We start from the raw sequence: 22,974 nt of genomic DNA, 5'->3' as shown, positions 1-22,974 counted from the left end.
AAAACCCCATGCGTCAGGAGCATCCCGCAGCACATCTGAAGCCTTGAGCTCTCTAAGAAGTGGCATAGAGAGACTCCTCTCCACTTCTCCTGGTGATGCGAGCAGAATTTGATATAGCTAATTATAATGTCAAAATGCAGAAGTTGGGGGGAGGATGTAGCTCAAGTAGTAAAGCACATGCTTAGCATGCATGAGGTCCTGGGTTCAATCCCCAGTACCTCCTCTGAAAAACAAATAAATAAACAAACCTAATTACTCCCCTCCACCAAAAAAAAAAAAAATAGCGGAAGTTAGGACCAAATCTACTTAGGTTTGTGAATAGTTCCTATACAGTCTTCCTGTTCTTATCCTAATTTTTCTTCTCTTTACAATAAGAGTGCTTATGTGTTATTAAAAGGAATATGGTGAATCTGTGAAGAGAAAAAGAAGTAGAAATGTGGCAGGTTATTCTAGGTTAGAAGTTAAGTCACAAATTGTACAAGGTATGATCCCACTTGTGTAAACAAACAAAAGTGTTCATCTTTGTCTTGATGTGTGTGCGTACTACCAGACACGCACGTGGGCACACACACGTGCGCAGGCACGTACACACACATGTATATGCATAGACGCAGATCTGGGAGGTCACAGCAGGGTGTTTGCAGGGCCTAAAGGATTTCAGTTGTGTGTTAGGGTGAGAGGTCTGACCACTGTTTTCTGAATTCTTCTCTAGGGTTTTTATTTTTTATGGTGAACAGCTATTTATGTGTTACTTCTACAACTTAAATTTTCATTTAAAAGCAAACTCAGGCCTCATATGTTAAAAAGGGGGAAATTTAGAGGAAGTGTGTGTGTGTGTGTGTGTGTGTGTGTGTATTTGCTTGTCCAATGTTGCTCATACACTGGCAGGATACAAAGGAAACAAACTGGTTACCCATAAGAAAGATGGGGACAAGAACAGGGGTAAGATTGGTCAATTTTTACTTTTTTCTATCCTTTTTTATTTTTGAGCCATGTGATTATCCACCAAATATATATATATAGTAACAAATTTTAATGAAACAAGCAAGCTTAGAGAATTTTTAATCAGGTGTTTTTTTCCCTATGTACTTCATAAATGTTAATATAAAGATTGGATTAATTGGTTGCAAATTTGAAATTTTTTAATTTACATGTTCCTCAGAAGTAAAAGAATCAGCATTAAAAAATATTTTCACAAAGTACCATGTAAATACGAAATAAAATAGAGACCGTGATTTCTTAATTCAAGTAAAAAACTAAAAAGTTCTAATTTTCCTTTTTTTAAGACACCATATAAACTTGAGGTCAGACTTCTTGATCACTCCTGATTTCTACTGGGACAGAGAAAACCTGGAAGAACTTTATGATAAAACTTGTCGGTTCCTCAGCATTACTCGTAGAGTTAAGGTATGTATTTTGCACTTATACTGAGAAAGACACAGTGTCACCCATAAGTTGTATGACTATGTGAAGAGAAATTTTCAATTAAGTTAATGTGTTCAACTGCTTTTAGAGAAGTATCTTGTTTGACTTCTATTCAGATCTCTAGATTTCCCCTTCTTGTTTTCCTGTGTACAGTCTTCAACTTTTGCATTAAAAGATAATCTGATATTTGCTCTACAGACTGGATAAGATTGGTAAGAGTCTGGAGGCCTAGTGGTCTGTTAGGAAGTTCTTATCAAGTTTGAAGCAGGAGTTCGTGGGGTCCGGAACTTTACTGGTGACAGCGAGAGTAGAAATGAATTTAGGAAACAGTCCTTTCAGACAAATCAAGTGGTTGGTCCTGGGAGGCCAGGGAGAAGGAAGAGTAAGGATGACTGTGTACCTGTGGGTGACAGGTAGAAAGACAGCAAATTACAGAGAGGTTCGGGGTTGGGGGAGGAGCCAGATTTAGGGTGTGTTGAGAGTAGAGCAGTAAGAAGGCATCTGATTAGAACGGTCACAAAACCATTTAGAAGTGTGGAAGCAAAGTTGAGGACAGAGGCATCTGTACCAAGATAACAACAGAAGTGAGTGGAGGTGGTCATGATGGAGGTAAACCACATGGGGAAAGAGAGCAGAAAACAAAGTGGACATTAGTACAAGTGTGCGCAGTTTGGTGAAATTTTATCACGTGTGTCGATCCAGGTGATCACAAGATCTGGACACAGAGCTATTCTGTCCCTGCAGAGATCTCCCTTGTGCTGTCCATTTATAGTCACACCACTCCCTCCCCCACCAACCCTGACTCCTGGCAATGAGTAATCTCTTCTGCAGCTCTATAATTTTGTCATTTGGGGAACGTTACGCAAATAGAATCGTGCAGTATGTGACTTTTAAGATGCGCTTCTTCCAGTGAACATAGAACCCTCGAGATCCACCCAAGTTCTTGCCTGTATCAATCCCTGCCTTCTTATGGGTTACTTAGACATTTTGGGGGGATTCCATTTTAATTTATGTTGTTTTTGAGTTTCTCTCTTTGCATGGATACTTAGCGGTTGCTCTAGGTTTTACATTACACAGACCTAACTTACCGCAATCCACCTGTTTTGACATTTTGCCAGATTAAATCAAGCATAGAAACCATACAACACTTTACATCCCTTTACTCTCCACTTTGAGTGTTATAATGTCATCGGTGTTACAATTTTTGCTTCAGCCATCAAACATAATTTAGAAGACTCGAGGAAAACGAAATTCTACTATATTTACCCGTATTTTTATTCTTTTTTTTTTTTTCCAATGTTGTTCCAAGATTTCTTCTTTCATTGTTTCCTTTCTGTTTGAAGAATGTGTTTTAGCCATCCTTTTAGGGTAAGTCTGTGGAAGCCCATTCTCTTAGTTTTTCTTTATCTGCGAGTGCCTAGTTTTCCCTGTCATCCTGAAGGATTTTTTCACTAGATAGAGGATTCTGAGTTGACAGTTCTTGTCCTTCAGCACCTAAAAATTACTGTGCAGCTTTCCTCTGGCCCCTATGCTGGTTTCTGAGGAGAAATCTCTCTTTCTGTGACTTGACTGTCAGATCTTTAATCAGCCACCAAGCCTTTGAGTCTCCGTCCACTTTTTTCCTAGTCTGCTTTCTCTCTGTTGCTTGTATTGGGGAATGTCCATCGTTCTAGCCTCAGTTTCACTGATTGTTTCTGTTACTTTCATTCAGCTCTTGAGCCCATTGAGTTTTTATTTTGTTTATTGTATTTTTCAGTTCTAAAATTTCCATGATTCTTCATGCTTTCTATTTCTTTGCTGAGACTTAGTTTTTAGGGTTTTATTTCATGTGTTTCAAGTGTGTTCACAATTGCTTGTTGAAGCATTTTTATGGTGGTTACTTTAAAGTCCTTCTCAGATAATTCCAACATCTAATCCACCTTGATGTTAGTGTCTACTGACTGCCTTTTCTCATCCCCTCCTGCTAATTTTGATACCTCCAATTTCCCTTAATGCCTGAAGTGTTATGCTCAAGTGTTTTTTCTTGATATACAATGACCTCCGTGTTCTCTCCTTTTTCCAATCTTGGTTCTATCAAAAATAAATAACTTAAAATTCAAAAATCCACCAAGTCTCATTGAATGCTGTGGCAGCTCTGGTACCTACAGTTTTTTTCTCCAAGCCAGACACTTTCCTTTGAATAACCACATCGAATTTCCTGCAGTTGTCATTAATCTTGTTATCACCTGTTCCCGGAAACAGCCCGGGAAAGTAGAAGTCATCACTAGTGGTCAAGGAGAGAGGACCATTCTAAGCTATATTGCTTCTAGCTGACACAGAAATATTGATTAGTGATACTTTAAGAATCAAATTTCAGTGCATCAACAGCCTAACTGGACACAGATTTGACAATCCAGATGTGAAAAGCATTGGACTTCCACGGTTGTGGAGTGTCTTCGCAAGCTGAAGGTCCAGGGGATATAAAAGAAGTGTACTAAAAGCTGAGGAGGAATAGGTGAGGGATCTCCTGTGGTTGTATTAGTTAGTTTCTGCTGTGTAACAAATTGCTCCAGAATTAAGTGACTTAAAATAGCACTTATTATATCCGTATTTGTGAGTCAGGAATCCAGGTGCAGCCTAGCTGGTCCTCTGGCTCTTTCACAAGACTGAAGTCACCCAGGAATCAGCTGGGTAGGATTCAGTTCCTCTGGGCCATTGGAGCCAAGCCTTAGTTCCTCGTGAGCTCTTGGCAGAGGCCTCCCTCAGTTCCTCGACATGTAGGCTTTTCTGTAGATGCCCTCACAAACATGGCAGCCACTTCATCGTGGGGAGCAGGTGGGCAAGCAGGGGAGAGAGAGCTAGCGAGGCAGAGTCACAGTCTTTTGTAAGCTACTCACAGGAATGACATCCGTCACTCTTGCCGTATTCTGTGTGTTGAAAAGAAGTCACTCAGCCCAGCCCACGGTCGAGGGGAAGAGACTACACAAGGTGTGACCACTGGAGGTGGGAATCTTGGGTGGCATCTTAGAAGTCTCTCTACCACTGACTTCAGGTTTTGAAAAAGGTGGAGAGAATTTTAGAAGCCTGCTTCATAAGCACTGTGACCCCCATCTCCTCACACTGCCACAACATTTGTGATTCCCAGCTTCAGGCCACCAAAGGCACCACTACCACTGTCAGTCTCCCTTTGTTCAGAATCGTCAGTGAGCCCACTGTCACTGCCCCTGCCTCTTGACCCAGGCAGGGTTGGTGCAAAAAGAAATGTTCTGATCTTTGACCTGCACAGTGTCCTTTTTCGTGTGTCTGTCCTCACTATTCAAGATGGAATTATTGACATCAGGTCTATGACTGAGGACACCTCCTTCAGTGAAGAGCAGTACCTTGACAACCAAACGGTCATCTGTTCATGGCTAAGATCAAGTGCAAACATGAGAAGGGTGTCAGTGAGAGTAAAAGGGCTGTCGAAGCCCCTCATTGCCACCCCCCCCCCACCTGTCATATGGCTGAGTGGACGCCTTCTTCCAGTATCAAAGCCAGTTTGGGATTGGGTCCCTCCATGAAGGGACTGACATCTGTACCTCTGTGAGGCACTAGCAGTTGGAGAATCCGATGCTGACCCAGTACCCTAGACCAGTGGAGAAAGCCCTCTGCAATGCCATCCAGACAAGGCTTCAATCCCTTGTGGTGGCTCTCGCTATAGCCCCAAGATCTTAAATCCATGGGACGAGGTAAAGCTGGACTTATTTACAGACAACGTGATCTTATATGTAGACTCTCCTAAAGAATCTACAAAGAAACTACTGAAACTAATAAGTGAATTTATCAAGGTTGCAAGATGCTAGGTCAGTACATAAAAAATAATTGTTTTTCTTTATCTACCAATGAACAATTGGAAAGTGAAATTTTTAAATACCTTTACAATAGCATCAAAAACTTGAATTACTCAGTAATAAAAATTTTTAAGTGTACCCTGAAAACTAAAAGATACAGCTGCGAAACTAAATAAATGAAGACATAGACCATGTTTATAGAAGACTCAGTATTATTAAGATGTTACTTCTCTTGAAAATTGGCCTGTTCGGCCAAATCCCAGTTAAAATCCCAGCAAGCTTTTTAATATCTAACAAGTTGATTTTAAAACAGAAATGCAAGGGGCCTGGACTAGCCAAAGCAAATTGAAAAAAGGACAAAGTGGAGGGGTTTTATTTTCTTATTTTAAGACTCAAGCTACAGTAGTCAAGACAGTTGAATATTGGTAAAAGAATAGACATATACATTAATGGAACAGAATAGAGCCCAGAAGTAGACCTGCACACATATGGGCAATTGATTTTTGACAAATATAAATTAATTCAATGACAAAGGGATAATCTTTTCAACAAATAGCGCTACAACAATTGGATAGCCATGTGTAGGGGGGAAAATGAACCCTATCCTTTACTTCACACCATTTTTAAATAAATCAGAGACCTAAATATAAAAGCAAAAATTATAAAACCTCAGGAAGGATATGTAGGAGAGAAGCCTCATGGCCTTGGGGCAGGCAAAGATTTGTTAGGACAAAAAAAAAAAGAACCTTGGAGAAAGAATTTGATAAGTTGAATCTGCATCAAAACTAAAACTACTGCTCTTTGAAAGACACTCTTAAGAAAATGAAAAGACAGATCACAGGCGGGGAGGAAGTAGTCTCAGTATACAACCTGACAAAGGACTTGTCCAGAGCACACAAAGAACTTCCACTCAGAAGTAAAAAGACAACCCAGTTTTTTTAATGGGCAAAAGATTTGAGCTGACACTTCACAAAATAGGTGAGTGGCCAAATGAGCACAAAAAGATGTGCAACATTATGGCTTATCAGAGAAGTGCAAATTAACAGCACAATGCGATATCACTGCACACTCATTAAAATGGCTAAGGTTAGAAAGAGTGACGATACCAAGTGTTAGGAAGGATGTGGAGCAGCTGGAACTTTCGTACATTACTTGTGGGAATAGAAATTGATGGTACAACCACTTTGCAGAAACAGCCTGGCCAGTTTCTTATAAATTTAGTCGTGTGTTACTAAATGATCCACCAGTTCCTCTCCTAAGTACTCATGAGAAATGAAAACATATGTCCTCAGATTAATTTGTACACAGATGTTCATAGCAGCTTTATTCTTAATAGCCAAAAGAAAAGCAGTCGAATGTCCATCAGTAGGAGAATGGGCAGACAAACTGAGGGATCTCCATACAGTGGAATACTGCCCAGCAGTAGAAATAATTAATTACCAATCCATGCAACAACACGGATGAATAACAGAGTCAAAAAAAATCTAGACACAAAAGAATACATGCTGTTAATAGGAAACTCTAGAAAGTGAAATCTGATCTGTGGTTATAGAAAATAGATCAGGGATTCCCTAGGGCTTGGGGAGGTGGGGGTAGGGCAGTAGATTCCAAAGAGGCACGAGGGAATTTGAGGCGATAGAAACGTTGTGGCTGGGTGGGGAGAGTATAGCTCAGTGGTGGAGTGCATGCTTAGCATGCACGAGGTCCTGGGTTCAATCCCCAGTACCTCTGTTAAAAAAAATAAATAAAATTTTGAAAAAAAGAAAGGTTGTGACTGGTACTTATATGGGTATATTTTTGTCAAAAGTCTTCACATTTTATACTTAGAGTGGAAACAAATGTGCTTTACTGTATGTAAATTATGACTCAACAAAGTTAATTTCAAAAGAAAGCCTCTTGTGAGAATTCTTTAAGGACATTAAGCAGAAGCATCAGCCTGGCTGAGGCAGCCTGACTTACTGGGGACAGGCTTGAAAGCAGTCCAAAGTTAACAGCTCTTGGATGGCTCTCCTTTTTCTCTTGGGATGAAGACCTCTCAAGGAACCATGATGGTTGAGATGAGGCCAAGCAGATGCAGACCTCTTCTGATAGCCAGCCTGTTGTGCTGACTTAAGTCAGTGACAGTGGCTGAGCAATAACCAAGATAAACCAGCTGCTGGGCAAGTTTGGGCTTGGGCATCCTCCCCATCTCCTCCCTCCCAAATCCTGTGTCCTTCCTCACATCACAGTATCCTTTGATTTTGTTGCCCATGATGTCCTTCACATGTCCCTCGTGGACAGGAGTACAGGAGAAGAGAACAAGGTCACAGTCACCAAGGGTGAAGGTGGTTTGAGCAGGAAATACACTGTGTGTGGTCCAGGAGGAGAAGTATAAAGACAGAAAGATTCTTCAAGAACTTAGTACATTCGACACGAAAGTCACGGCTGAGGATGAGAAATGTCAAAACAGGGATCGATAACGAACATGGAAGTGCAGTGAAATCATCAACTCGCGGGACGAGAATCATAGCGCCAGGCAGGAAGGGGAACCCAGAGAAAGCACTGCCTGTCTTCACTCGGCTAAAGCGGGGAGGGAGCATGCCAGGAGGGCACCGTGGGGCTCTCCGGGGACAGTGCCCCTCCCAGTGGAGAGGCTTCCTTTGGGCCCAGTTGGGAAGTTGATTCTGCAACCCAGGGAGCAGGTGGGCAGGGTCTGCTCAGTCTCGAAACTGCAAGAGTCCTGGAACAAGTCAATTCTGTGGCTTTTTTTTTTTTAATCTTATGTGAACTCTATGTAACTGAGTCCCTGGGAGAACACATACATTGCACTTATCAGTCCTGTAAACAGGTGGAAAATTCAGGTAGTGTCCTGAAGAATAAAAATAAAGGTCTGTTTAAACTTGGCACGGGTTGTATCTGTGCTGCTGGAGAGCTTTGTACGTGTTCCTCAGAGGCAGCAGTCCACTCTGCATCGAAGTGATCTGATTACACGTGCACCTGCCGTTCCTGGTGGGGGCCCTCCTCCTGGCCTGCACACAGCCACCGTCTCCCCATGTGCTCACAAAGCAGGGAGAGAGAGCACACACGCACTCTGGTGCCTCTCCCTCTTACGAGGACACTAATTCAGACATCATCTAAACCTAGTCACCTCCCAAAGGCCTCATCTGCAAATACCATCACACTGGGGGTTAGGACTTCAACATAAGAATTTGAGGAGGGGGACACAAACGTTCAGCCTGTGGTGCCAACAGACTCTGGAAATCCACTTTAATTTTTCTTTAGGAGCTAAAATTCAAGTTTCATTTAAATTATCGTTATAAATTACACACTTCTGCCACATCCTTACTAGATTCTATGTTAGGAACTAGGGCAAGGTAGCTAAAAGTAGAAGTAGCAGGTATTGGGGGAAAAGGGATTTACATGAAATTGGAACTACACTCATGAGATTCCCGCCTCCTTCCTTAAAACACAGCAGCAAAAGTGGCAGAAGCGGCTTTCCCCCTGAATATATGATGAGTTCACCAGAGACTGAGGGATGATTCGGCTCCTGGGCCCAAGGGGAGGGTATGGCGGGAGACCTCTAGGAGGTGACCGCCTGGAAACATGACCGCAGCCTGGGTTTGAACTACATTTTATGTAACAAATTTGGACACATTGTTTCTGAAAGCTGCTTATGTAACAGTCAGAATTTATGCTTTCGGAATTTCTTTGGCACCTGCCACCCTTGTGGAACTCTCCTCACATTCCATTGAACGTGTCCTCCTGATGTCAGAGGGGCCAGTTCTCTCTACCACTGTCGGCTACTTGGCTGAATTCAGTCATGACAACTCACTGTTCTTCATTTCGCTCCCCAGCCTTACTCTGAGACCTCTCTTCTTTCTTAAATCTTCCACACGAGGTGTGAAGCATACCTACAAGTTCCCAAACGACACCTCTCAAGAGTATTTTCGCATCCCAAAGGCAGTTAAGACTAATTGGATTATGTGAAGATTCTTTAGGAGGCGTTAAAAGAATTTAGCCTCCCTGATGGTGCTCAACACGATGCTCACACTGTAGATAATACAAAAAGAAAAGAGCCTGTCCTGGCCTTCAGCAAGCTTTCCAGTCTCACAAGAAGACATGCAGCACAAAGAAAGAGCAGCGGTTGTGCTAGAAGAACATTGTTCCCTTGTTTTATTTTTTTGTTCGTTTTGTTTTGTTTCCTAGAAGAAAGAATCTTGGGAAAAGCAGGGGTGATTAGGTGTGAGATGTGCTGAAAATCAATCCAGAATGTTGAGGATGGAGGTAGTCATTTCCTTTGGTACTTGAGAGACCACTGAAGAGCAGAGAGCAGTGACAGGTGTGTCGCAGGGACAGAAGCCAGGTCGCAGGGGGTCCCTCGCTCCGTCTTCTCAGGTTGGTGTCCTACCAGGTTCTCTCGGTGGTTCCTCTCTCCCCGTGAGTAATCTTGTTCATCTTCACGACTTCTACTCCCACCTTTTCCTGGTAATTTTCAAATGGTATGTCTCACCTCAGCCTCCCGTTTGCCTTCCAGGTGTTTCTGGTTTCCTACCAAATCTCACAGATCTTCCACACGGACAGATCCACAGCATCCTTTGTAGAATTAATGACGTGTGTCACTCCCCACTAGAACCTAAGCTGCGTGAGATCAGAAAACAGGATTATTTTCTTCCTACTAGCACTGGCAAAGGTCTAACAGAGAGTACGTGCTCAATCCTTGTAGAATTAACCAGTGGTTAAGATTTTGAAGTGAAACTCACTGTATTCTCCCAGAAAACATCAACCCTTGCCCATCTCGCCTAACGGCACCACCCCGTAGCCTCACCCACCTGGTCAGTTAAGCAGAAACTTGAAACTCATCTTGGTTTCCTCTTCCTCCTTCATCCTCCACATCCAGTCAGTCTTTCATTTTCTCCTAAGTGTCATTCATTTGTTGCCAAATAGATACTGAAAATCTCTATGACAGACCCTGGGCTGGTGGAACAGGGAGGGACAGGGCTGACCCCGCCTCCAGCGCCGGCCTGCTGACGGGCGTCCCCACTGCCCTGGCCCCGGCTCTCCCGGGGCTGTTCTCATACCTTCTTCACTGTCTCCCAGCCTCGAGACTGGACCCCGGAGCTGAAGGCAGAGACTCATCTGTCTTATTCACTGGTCCATCTCCTCTGCCCAGCACAGTCTTGTAAATATTGAACAAATATTTGAAGACTGAACAGAGGACTGACTCCCTTACCTGCAGAAGAAGATTCCAGCATCAGAGCACCGTGTATTCTCGTTTCTCTTGCTGCTGTAACAAATTACCACAAACTGACTTAACATAAATGTATCACTTTACAGTTCTGCCGGTCAGAAGTCTGACGGGGTGTTGGCAGGGCTGCGTTCCTTCCCGGAGGCTCTGGGCAGAACCCGTTTCCTTGGCTGTCCAGCCCCCAGAGGCCTCCCGCTTCCCTTGGCTCACAGTCCCTTCTTCCACCCCTCAAAGGCATCACGTCGCATCACTCCGAGATCTTCTGCCAAGCCATTTCTACCTTTAAGGACCCTTGTGATTGCTCTGGGCCGGCCCAGATCATCTGGGATTCTTCTCTTACCTTAAGATCAGCTGACTGAACAACCTTCATTCTCGTACAGTCTTAATTCCCCTTTGCCGTGTACTGTTCTCGGGTCCCAGGATTAGACTGTGAATATCTCTGGGGGGGACCGTTACTCCTCTCACAATTTGCTACGAACTTACCCTTGTAGCCTCTCTTCCAGGCACTTCCAGGGCTTTCGCTGTCTAGCTCTACCTGCCTCCGTGCTGTTTCCTCTGCTTGAAATCCTCTCTCTCAGCACCCCCACTTTTCTTCCCGGCACCTGCCTGGTTACAGCCTCCTGCACGTTTACCAGCTCTGTGACCCCGCCTGTTTCCTGCTCCCTCACCTGTGTGCACGAAACATGCCTGACCCTGGAGCTCATGAAATAGGGAGCCTGTGTTAGGTGGGGCTCTCCTGCTCGCACATCGCAGGACAGTTGGGGTGATCTTGCTGATTTGTCACCATGTACTGGCTCACGTGACCGAGAAAAACAGAGAGGGAGTGTGGGAACAGGGGATGCCTGTTGCCCAGAGCCAGACAGGTCAGCAGGACTGTGTCTCTCCTCAGCATCTTCTATGCCAGTCTGGCCACATTCTTTCCTTCTCAGTGGCATTGTCTCTGAGATGGGGAGAAAGGGGTGGTGGGAAGAGGGACTGTCCAAGCTTACATTTCACTCTGCCTAGCAACTTCAAAGGATTGGGACATGTGTCCACGCTTTGACCAGCCCTGTGATAAGGCAGCTGGGTTCATGGTTGGCCAAGCCTGGGTCTTGTAGCGACCCCGTCTGCCCTCAGGTTTTTTCGGTGGAGGGGTGAGGGGTTAGGGGTTGGTGTCAGGTGGGTATTGATACCATGATTGGCAGCATCATGTGGTTGTGATGGAAGATTAACTCCCCAAAAGAAAGGAGGCAGGAGGGAAGGGTGCTGGGCAGACAGCAGGTGACTGTCAGGCCGAACAAAGTAAGTACTGAACAACAGGGCGGTGGGGGCACAGAGGAAGGAGCAGGGGGTCAAGAAGGTTTCACACAGGTTGAAGAGGATGCCACCAACCAAAGTGTGATTGGACTAAATGATCGGATTGTTTCGCATTATCAAGAAGGCAGTGGTAGGATGTTCTAGGCTTTTGAGCAAGGAAGTGACATGGTCAATATTTGTAGAGTTCAGGATGAGGACTCTGGTGTCAGTGCAAAAAAAAAAAAAATGAAACCATCACCACCTTTAAAAAAAGCCAAACAGACCCGTTTTAAGAGGTAGCAGATAGGTGATGAAGGCCTACCAGGTATATTCAGAAATGGTAAGGAGAGAACAGAGCCCAGACTCCTGCAGCAAGGATAACTGAAGTGCCGGGGTCCAGGAGTGCAGATTAGAGATCAAAAGTTTCCTTGTTGTGTGACTGAGAAGATAGTGTGAACTGATTTGAGCTAGGGGACCTGGAAAGAGGGATAGACTTGAACAGGTGTCAACAGTAGTTTGAGAAATACTAAATTGAAGGTGCTGGTAGGAAACCAGTAAGATGTTTTATAAGCAGTTAGAAATTCAGGCAGAGGAAAAATTAGGGTTAAACATTTATATTTGGGACGTATCGAAAAATAGTAGTTTAAATCAGTCTTTCCCAAAATGTGGGATACATATACACTTGTACAGGAGATGAACTTAGGTAACACATGGATCCTGAAATAACACTGAAGCGTTGAAGCAAATAACATTTCTTTTCAGTGGCGAGAAAACACGCTTCGTGTGGCTTTAGTGGCTCTTGGCCGGCCCTCTAATGTGTGCGGTCTCCCAGTCTCACCAGGCATCAGGCTCAGCTTTGTGTAGCCAACACTGTTTCATGTCATACTGGTTTTTCATTTTGGCAATGATAGTTTCCTTTTAAAATAAACATTTCTAAGTTAAGTCTTTTGGAATTTAAATACTAGTACAATTGGCACCTGTGTATCACGGAAGCAGTGATGGTGGGACGGAAATGACTTAAGTTCAGGAAGCGTGCACACAAACCAGAGTGGGCAGAGCATTCAGGGAGGGTGCAGAGCTAGGGGACAGGAGAGACAAGATCAGGACTCTGGAAATGTCATCTACAGGCAAGAAGTGGAGAAGACTCAAAAGGAATGAGGTCAGAGGTAGAACTTAGTACCTAGGGGAGAAAAAGCCAAAGGAAGTGTGCATTTCAAGGTGTTGTCAAATGCTTGAAACTGAGGTTTCAGAATCTAACCAAGAAAAGGCGATTAGGAGACACCTGAAAGTTTCAGGAGGGTTGTGATATCTACAGCTTCTAAGGGCTAAGGAATAGGTTGGGTGCTAAGGAAGTGGAGGAAGAAAATGTCTGTTTTTCAGTCGGATTTGAAAGAAAATGGAAGAAGGCTGGGTCAGCGTTTTGAAGAGAGAATCAAGTTTAAGGCTGAGCATATTTATAGACCAAGATCCAGCAGCCATTAGAAATAGGAAGAGAAGAGAGGAAAGAAAGAGGCACTGTTCTAAGCATGTATACAAATTAGAAACTACAGGGTGACCACAAAGCCTGGAAACGTGGGCAAACATGTTATCAGCGTGGTTCCCATGGGTTTGCTCTCATTAGAAAGGCAGCTAAATGCTGTGGGCAAAATCACAGTGAATATAGTGCACAGCACATTTGTCACTCCCCAGACACGCGTCTATGATTTGTCTCAAATTGACTGTATCTGCACTCTCAGTATACCCTGGGAGTTTTCCAGAGGAATCCAAAAACTGTTTTCAAAAATTTGTTTCCAGACTTTGCAATTTAAAAAGAAAGTGAGACACAGAGAGATTAAAGAGGTATAACTCACCGTTGGTCACATTCAAGTCTTAAATTCAAAGATTGTGTGTTTTGTAAGAGCTCTCTCAACCAGCTTGTGGGACATCGGAATGCAGAAACTCTGCAGCTGTGTTAAAAGCAGTGCCACCTAGTGGTGAGTGTGCAGCAGGTCAAGTTTTGTGTTGGCGGTTTTTGACAGTGGGACTCAGAACAGTTTTAGTAGAGGATAATCATTGTTTTTGTCATCTTAAGGCCATGCTAAAAGAATCGTATTTCAAGCTTGTTTTTATTAACTGCTAAACATCCAAGAGCAGCTATGAAACACTAGGACTCAAAAATTTTATTTTTATATCTTCCATCAAAATACTAAGCTTCAGTATGCAAAGTATTTTTTGCAGCCAAATCTGCATTACAAAATGTCTCTGGGTAGATTCACAGGAAGGAGACAGGTAACACTGGAAGGTTACCTTTGGGGAGAGTGTTGAGGAGCAAGAATTGAAGGGAGTTTTTCACTGCATACGTATTTCAAACTTAGAATTCTGAAGCATGTAATTGTTAATTTCTTAATTGAATTTGTTTAAATACACAGGACACTTTGACATTTTTCTAATGCAGGTAATGAATGAAAAACTTCAACACTGCATGGAGCTAACAGACCTTATGCGGAATCACCTGACAGAGAAGAGGGCACTCCGCCTGGAATGGATGATCGTCATCCTCATCACCATAGAGGTAGGTAACTCTTATGAAAGTGACTTGAAAATAATAGCAGGAAAGATCATGACCCTGTTCTAAATACTAAGTCTACTTGGAAGTGAGGCAAGTTTCGACTGTCATAGTATTTTGCAAGTGCATCAAATATGATTTTTGGAAAAGTTCTACATTTTTAAGGATGGCGTTCAGAAAAGGTCTAGCTGCAAATGTATAATGTACAGCCCAACAGCAAGCACCTGTGCCTCAGATCTGCAGCTTGCCATGTGGGACAAATGGTACTTCAGGTACCATTTTTCACTAATCAGTCTTGGAAAAATCATTTTAGTTTGTACCAATGATTTGCTGTGAAATTAACAAGTCTCATTTTTTATTTATAAGGTAATGTTTGAGCTGGGACGAGTATTTTTTCTGATCAAGTGATGACCAAAGGAAAAGTGTCATTGCAAGGAGATATTCAAGTTCTACAATCAAAAATAAATGCTCACCTGTTAAAATTTTTTAATAGGTATTTAATTTTTTGTAAATCAAGAAATTGTTACACTGACCTTTTTCAGTTCCTAAATGTATTGCTGCTTGAATAAAAATTATGAGGAACCTGGCATTTGGGCTGTTAACAGACAACTTTAAAGGATAATGTTCCTTGTATATTTCAAAGAGTTTTGGATAATCTTGGCATCTGGGAAATCCAGGCAACGATACTTATTAAATCTAGAAGGCTTACATCTCAGACCCTGCTCCTTAACATTTCCCACCCAAGACTGGGATTCATTTCCCCAAGAAATCCCAGTCTCGGCCCTAAGAGAACCACACAGGAGTGTGCTGAAATACATACCATGATAGGCTTTCATGGTGAAAATGAACTCTTATCTATTTTAGGAGGAATAATGTGAATCAGACTGCTTACGGGCACTTTCCTTTTATTAATCAGTAGTTTCTATCCTTTTACCAAGTTAGTCAAAATATTCTTCCCACAGAGGAACTTTTTTTTAAAGTTTCTCACATACTTTGGGGAAACTTAAATATACCGAGAACAAAGATTTTAACATTTATGTGCTTACCATCTTGAACTGATTTTTTTTTTAAAGAAAATTTTTGAAATCTCTATTTGCCTCATTTTTATGCGTAACTTGCCTGGCCCTACTACCCTCTCCACAATGAATTTAAATGTTCTATTTTTTTCATACATTATATACACATCCATGAACAGAGTATTACTATCTTAAATGGGGACACTGTCACTTTAAATTTTGTTTAACTGCTACGTAGTATTCTACCAAGAGAATACATATTTATCTATACCCTTACTGAGGACAGTCATGTATTTATTTGCTGGAATAGTGTGAAGGTGCACGTCCTGGTGTCTTTCAGCACACGGCAAGAGTTCTTGAGTACCAGTCTTCTATCTCAGGTACCTATACCAAGGTACCCAAGGACCTTCCAGGGAACGTGGACATGGACAGTTAGAGAACTGCCTTCTAGATCAAGTTCAATATAAGCACTTTCATAAACTTGCTGTGCCTGTGTACACACCTGTAGGTGGCAAATCAAGCTTGTTCCTTTCCCACTTTCCCATCTCACAACCTACAGATGGCATCTCACCCATCTTGAATCTTAGTTTGGTCTACTCTATTTCAAAATCTTTAAATATATTTAGAAAGCCAAAGGAGGACAGTTTCCAATATTGGTCAATGAAGCCTCCTTTAATGGAGACAATGTTTTCCCCCACCTATTAAGGGGGGCCATTTCCAATAAAATTTTACTCCAAGTTTCAGTGTGTACAATTTGCTGTTTGGGTCAACTGTGTAATTATAAAATTTTAATAATAAAAAGAACACAAGCAGTCAGTGTGTTACAGTCATGGCAAATTAAAATTTAACATTTCAACTTATTTACAAATTGCTACAAAGAACCAAAGGATAATCAATAAGACCTTCAAGCATAAAAATTTATTAGGATAACGTTTTGTGGGGGAAATGTAATACAAATACAGTTTTTCAGGGGGGAAAAGGAACGCTAGACTTCAATTGTTCACTTTTGTTTAAATGGATCATGGTGGACATCTACTTATTACGGGATTACATTCCACTAAGACATGTTCAAGACAGACATAACACCTTTATCTCAAAATATCAATACTTGTATCAGAAATTACATCTTTTTCAAGTATATAAATTTATGATAAAAGGTTCAACTTAAGTTACAGAAGTTTTTTTAAATTATTTTAGGTATAATATAAGCAAGAAAGTTTTTGAAGACCACAACTTCTCTAAGAACAAAATGACCAAGAGATTATAGCAAAATAGTGAGAGCCTAAAAAGTTAAGTACATTCCCCAGTGTCTCCAGAAGCACTCCTTAAAGTGGTATCAAATTTCTATCACATGGTTAAGACCAATCTGGATTTGAATCCTTGCTCCACACCACTTTAGTTTGTATCATGTTAGGCAAATCACAGAACCTCTCTGGGCCTGTTTCTTCATCTGTAAAATGGGTTTAATAATAACAACACTACCCCCTAGAGTTGCCATGAGGATTAATGGAATTAACATGTAAAGCTATGAGTTAACTGTTATTAGTACAATCCATCTGGGTAAAAAATCCACACGATTCTGAGACTAGATAAGGCTGAATGAATCAAGTCCCCAGGATCCCCTTTGAATCTTTAGTTAAGAAACATCATGTCTGAGACAAAGATAGATGTCAGTGAGTGCTGCATCCAGATTCATTTAACTATAAAGCAGTATTTCCACTGTTTAAAATGAACTGGCTCTTCCGTGCAAGCCCAAAAAGGCCTTTTAAACTCCACATTTTGCATACACCAGGCAGTATTATTTCTAGTATTATTTTTGGCAAAATGTAATCATATCATTTAATTATTGTCTTTTTTGCCACTTGGAGCAGTTTTTCCTAAGTATGGTCCTCAGACTAAGTGCATCAGCAAACATCTGGGCGTTCACAACTGGTAGTGACTCCTGTGTTCCACAATCAGAACCAAGGCTGCAGCTGGGGAATGGTTTTTACAACTCTCCCAAGAAATTCCTATGCTCACTAAATTAGAGATACAGATTTTAAAAAACTCATTAGCACCTCCATTTAATGTACTACATACTCAATCTTAGGCGGCTCAGTTCCCTCTCCAACCCAGTCTTTCCATGCTCTCCTCCTGCCTTTACAAAGTGCGTGTGTGTGACGAGTGCTAGGAGAAGGGGATGTGGATGAGAAGCAGAGGGAAGTTCTCCAAATACCTCCAATCTCTCTCCACTGCTTCTGCACTGCCACTTTTAAGAGTTACGGTCTTCCGAACTCCTTTTCCTGGAGGAAGCCTTCCTCACAAAGGGTTAACAAAACAGGACTCTCAAAGTCCACATACTCACTCCTGCACAACGTGAAACGAAACATAGATTTAAACATTTCTTGAAAAACAGAATGTTTCAACATCCCTTAGACTGTTATAGTAATAGGCTGGAGAGCATGCAGGACTGTAAAACCTACTCACAGAGAGTCATTCTTTCATGCAATTCAACAAGTACTTACTCAGAAGTTATGACGTGCGACTCTACGCTCCACAATGCAGCGCTAAGACATTAAGGGCCCCTATTTCCATGCCGCTGACACTGTAAGGAAGGCAGCAGGTAACAGCTGACTAATCTGCTTATAGAAATGCTCTACAAAGAAATCTACAGAAGAGATAATATGAAAAGTCAGGAAAGGGGAACACAATAGCTAAATAAGCTGGAGAACTTAAAATTTCGCTTCTACACATAAGCCTTGCAAACGTGCTTACCATAACAATTTTTTAAAATACTGCTAACATAAAAAACACGGACTAGACCTTCTTCACCTCACTCAAATGAAGACTTACAGAGGGCAACAAACCAGTATCAAACGCCTTGTCTGATGGCGCACTGATGACATCTGATCAACTGGAACCTTCACATTTTCTTCACGTGGCCCTTTTAGATACTGGGTTTCCTGGCACTGAGGGATTTTCTGGAGCAGCCAGACTTTTAGTGTTATGCTGGGGAAAGCATGGATAAAGCAGCCAGCCAGCTGGCTATCCTACCTCCCACCTTCAGACCACATTTCAGAAATGAGTGGTGTTTAAACAGTCATCTCTTTAAACAGGATTCTGCTGCAACTCTACAGACCTTTAATAAAACTAAGAACAGGAACCTCCCCTACCAATGAGCAACTACCTTCATAAAAACAAGTTGCTATCATACACACAGTGGTCATCAACTGGGGGAGGTAGTTTTTCACTACAAATTTCATCATTTATTTCACTTTCAAACATAAAACCTCGAGAAAAACACAATTCTATAAGCAAAAATTCAGACTTTTTTTTTTAAGAAATACTAATTCAAAATTAATGTCTTCAAAAGTCAGCTGTGCTACTGATAACATGTTACAACTTTTTATGACTCTTTCACTCAACTCAGCTGACTGAAAGCCAGTCTCAAAAAACTATATACGATTCCACTTATGACACACTAGACAGACGTGCTAGACAAAAAGAGAGATGGAGAAGAAATCAGTGGCTGCCAGAGATGAGGTGTGGGAAGAAGTTAAGTATCTGAGGACAGCATGAGGGAGTTTTTTCAAGTGACAGCACTGTCCTGTATCCTGACTGTGGTTACATAAATGTACACCACCTATATTCAAGTTCACAGAACTGACACTAAAAAAAAAAAAAGTTGACTGTATGATAACTCTAAAAACTTTAAATCAGTGATTATTTTTAAAATATATTAATGATCCTATCATTTACTGAGATACTGTGCCCCTTTACGTACACTTCTCATACTCACACAACTCTGAGATAAATATTACTCCTATTTGAACAAAACAAGAGAACGGAGGCTCAGAGGTTAACATGGCCAAAGCCAAACAGCTCAAGGGACAGAGCATGACTCCAACCCAGATCTGACTCCAAAACCTGTATTCTTAACCATTGTAATAGCCGACACTTTCCCCTATTCATAAATACCAAGCACTGTGACTCCCAATGTCAGGAGGCTATTAACTTTCCTCATCCTGTTTCCTAACTCAATGCACTACAGATAATGTGAAAATGTACAGATGAACAAAACAGGACCCGAGCAGCAGTGTCCAACAGAACTTTCTGTGACAACAGATGTTCAGTAACATCTGTGTTGTCCACTATGGCAGCCTCTGGTCCCACTGTGGCTATTGAAGTACATGCGGCCAGGGTGGTATTAACTGACAAAGCCACATGTGGTTAGGAGCTACTGAACTGGACAGCACAGTTCCAGAGAAATAATAAGAATGTGCCTGCCTCAGAAAGAGGCAACTTAGCGAAGTATGATGGCAACTTGCCAACGACAAAACAATTCAAGGCAGATGTATAATGAAGGAGTAAAGCTGAGAATGCACAAGCCTCCAACATATCACAAAACCAAGCCTCATCTTTCAAACACCCATTTCAAGATTCAGTTTTAATACCAGCTTCATTTACACCACCACAGTACTTTGCATACGTGCAGTGCAGAACAGTGTATTAAGTATATGACTGCGTTCTTTCTCCCCCAGGGGACTGTGAGCATCAAAGGAATAGAGAGTTATTAACATATACACCATCCGCACCTACAACCTATTTCCAGAAGTTTTCTACAACAATAAACATTTTTTCATTCAGTTCTCATGGGAGAAATTATCATCTTAGGTCCTTTAACTACGAATTCACTTCAATTCTACAAGCATTTGAGTACCAGCAGTATATATAAAAGGATGTCACCGTAAGGATTTTACGGTGGGGAAGGGGGTAACAAGATACAGGTAGACAAATATCAAGCAGGAAGAATAATTACATAAGAAGGTACAACTAGTGCTTTAGGGCAGAAGAGGACCTGTCAGGTATCCTGGTGCTAAGAGAAACTGGGAAGCAGTCTAAGAAAAAAGCAGCCATTATCTAACTCCATAATAGCAAAAGTGTAAGATGATTTACTGTATCCCCACTATTACTCAGAAAAGCCTAATGGATTAATAAGAAAAGAAAAAATCAAGGCAGGTCTTAGAAATTTATCCTGGCTTCATCACACTACCAATGTCAGGGACTCACCCCGCTTCCGTACCAGTAAGCCAAAACTAGTCTTAGAACAAATCCTTCTAGAGCCAAAGCTTCCTGGAAAATCTCACAGTAGAAAGCACGGTATAGTTTTCTTTACACGCATACTCTAATTGTCTTTTAGTTATGACATCTTTTAGGTCCTGGAAATGTGCTAACTGGAACAGTTACACACTACAATCTCATCGTCAGTATGTAGACAGCACAAGGTGCTAACAATAAAGCAGTTTAATTTCATTTAATAAGTACATTTTCTGTTTCCTCTAAAAATCAACTGGGACAGAGGTGCCGGTAAGAGGGGTCTGCAAATTCAAAAAGACATCAAGCATTACATGTAGGCCAAATAAATTGAAAGTATAACTACTATCATGTAGAAGGATACAATCTGGAAGACTAGGGACAAAAGTCCCACCCTTTATTAACTCTTTAGAAAAGATTTAAAAATAACCAGGCAACTTTCTCATCTCTAACAGCACACAAATTACTTAAGACAAAAATCAGAAAAATCTGTTTTCCTAAAGACTGAATGGGCCTGGCCAGTTACTTACTTAACTTTTTTGAGCCTGTTTTCTCAAATTTAAGCTTGAGGAAGCTTGACTAGATGCCCTCAGAGAAAAAACTGACTTAATTAACTAGGATAATTACTTACAGATTGACTTCAGCAAGAATTCTGGTTCAGTCCTAATTCCCCCATCAACAGGAAAAATACAGAACTGTGGTAGTTATTAAAATATTAAAATGTCATAAATCCTTTGATACTCTTCCCTTCAAGGCATGGATATTAACTTTCCTCTCCCTTAGCTGAAGGCTGGACTCAGTGACTTGCCTGTAACTAACAGCATGCGGCAGTGATGGTGTGGCTTCCTTCTTGCTCTTGCCTGGATCACTTGCTCTGGGGGAAGCCAACCACCATGTTGTGAGGACACTCAAGCAGCCCAATGGAGAAGAACTGAGAACTGCTGAGCACTAACCAGCTGGAGTGTGAGCCACCTGGGAAGCAGATTCTCCACCTTAGTCAACATCCTGACATAAAAAACACCCAGAACCACCTAAGTAAGCCATCCCCCAATTCTTGACCCCCAGAAACTCTGAGTAAACAAATGTTTACTGTTTTAAACCACCAAGTTTTGGGGTACTTTGTAACTGCAACTAATACTAAAAACTAATATACCAGTGTTTTTCAAACTGTGGACCCTAATCCATTTGTGTTTTATGAAATCAATTTAAGGTCCCACAATCAGCTATTTAAAAAAAAAAAAAAGAAATAGAAAAGACAACAGAATATATAACTCATAACAAGTACTGTTTCATGAAAACTGCTTCAACTACACATATACATGTGTACCAGGTAACATTTAATAAAATGTACTTCTTAGAATCACACCAAGGAAGTTTGAAACCCACAAGCCTACACTAAAAAGTTTAAAACAAACAATTCCCTAAAGAATAGGGAATCTTTGAAGGAATATAGTCTCAGTAATAACCAATTATAAAATAAGCATTTTCTATAAACTTTTTAATGAAGACAACGAAATATAAAACACTCAAAATACATCTTTTCTGACTTATATGTTAAAGTTGATATAAAACACAGAAGGCGTGGTATCTGCCCTAGACATAAATCTAGCATGTAAAAAGCATGTTGTTTTCCTAATTTAAGAGATTACCCATAGAACATCCTTCAAAAAATTATGTAGTGAAAAAGCAGCTTTGGCATCTACCCACATGTATTACTTCCTCTATTACTTTCATCATCAGTGTTAAAGGAAACTCTAACTTCAATCTGAAGGCATACAAATTTTTATCCAAAAAAGAAAAAGTTAAGTACAGTACTATTAAATAGCTTTCTGCCCACTGTCCAAGTCTCACTGGAACTATCCTCTTCAGAACACAAGTGCGTGCATATTTTTCTGGTTGTATCTCAGCATAACATACAACAGAACTTTCAGCAACACAAGACTGCAGAATATTTATGCATAACTAAATTGATGAATCCATTCAGATTATTTGCTTACACTGTGATTTTCTTGGAGGTAAGATGTGTGAAACTATTTTTGAAACCCTAATTTGCCAAATTTATTTTCAAAATGCAAAATAAATCAGTACACAAACACTAAAATGATGACTTAAATTATTTTTCTTATTACTTAACTCAGGGCATCTGGGGCTCTCCCACAAGCAGACTAATGGACAGCTTCCCTTGGTCTAATCCTGAAATACACTACTAGCTCTTTTCTGTAAGAACTAAGTTTTCTCCCCAATATTTGCATATGTACCCATCTGAATGTTTCTACTTCAACCAATTGTAGAAAGCATATATAATTTGTATAGCATTCTTTATAAGGTTATTATTTGATGATGGTGACTAAAAAGCAAAATGATTGGCATACTTGGCAAAATCCAAGAATGGATGATTATGCCTTGAAAGGACTAGCGGCAAAGCAGCCCAGCTCTAAATTTGAGAGCAGCAGCTCTAGAAGACAAGGATACTCCTGACAGCACTTTCTCTAGGAAAAAGATTCAAGAGTTTTAGAAATAACCCCTGGGTCTATTCCTATACAACTACATGTGGTTCTGTGAAACTTCATTGATCTTAAGAATAAGCATAGTTACTTTGCCTCAAGC

At 41.2% G+C, this 22,974-nt stretch overlaps 1 protein-coding gene across 2 annotated transcripts in view; it reads left to right on the top strand.

Annotated features, from left to right (window-relative positions):
* Positions 1–14,867, top strand: part of RMND1 (required for meiotic nuclear division 1 homolog) — a 38,484-nt gene extending 23,617 nt beyond the window's left edge. The window contains exons 10-12 of one of the 2 annotated variants that reach the window (XR_004322066.1): positions 1,287–1,407; positions 13,528–13,706; positions 14,168–14,284. Coding sequence is in view for 1 of the 2 variants with exons in the window: in XM_006185456.3 (XP_006185518.1) it covers positions 1,287–1,407; positions 14,168–14,284; positions 14,645–14,686 (280 nt within the window). In the remaining variant the exon portion in view is untranslated. Of the gene's footprint in view, positions 1–1,286; positions 1,408–13,527; positions 13,707–14,167; positions 14,285–14,644 lie in introns of those variants that run through there. The other variant, XM_006185456.3, reaches the window with a different exon arrangement.
* Positions 14,868–22,974: the final 8,107 nt, after the last annotated feature.

This window comes from Camelus ferus, chromosome 8, assembly GCF_009834535.1.
Source record: "Camelus ferus isolate YT-003-E chromosome 8, BCGSAC_Cfer_1.0, whole genome shotgun sequence".
In the NCBI taxonomy this organism is placed as follows: Eukaryota; Metazoa; Chordata; class Mammalia; order Artiodactyla; family Camelidae; genus Camelus; species Camelus ferus.
Note: the sequence above shows the minus strand (reverse complement) of the source record. Positions and strands in the feature narration are given on the sequence as shown.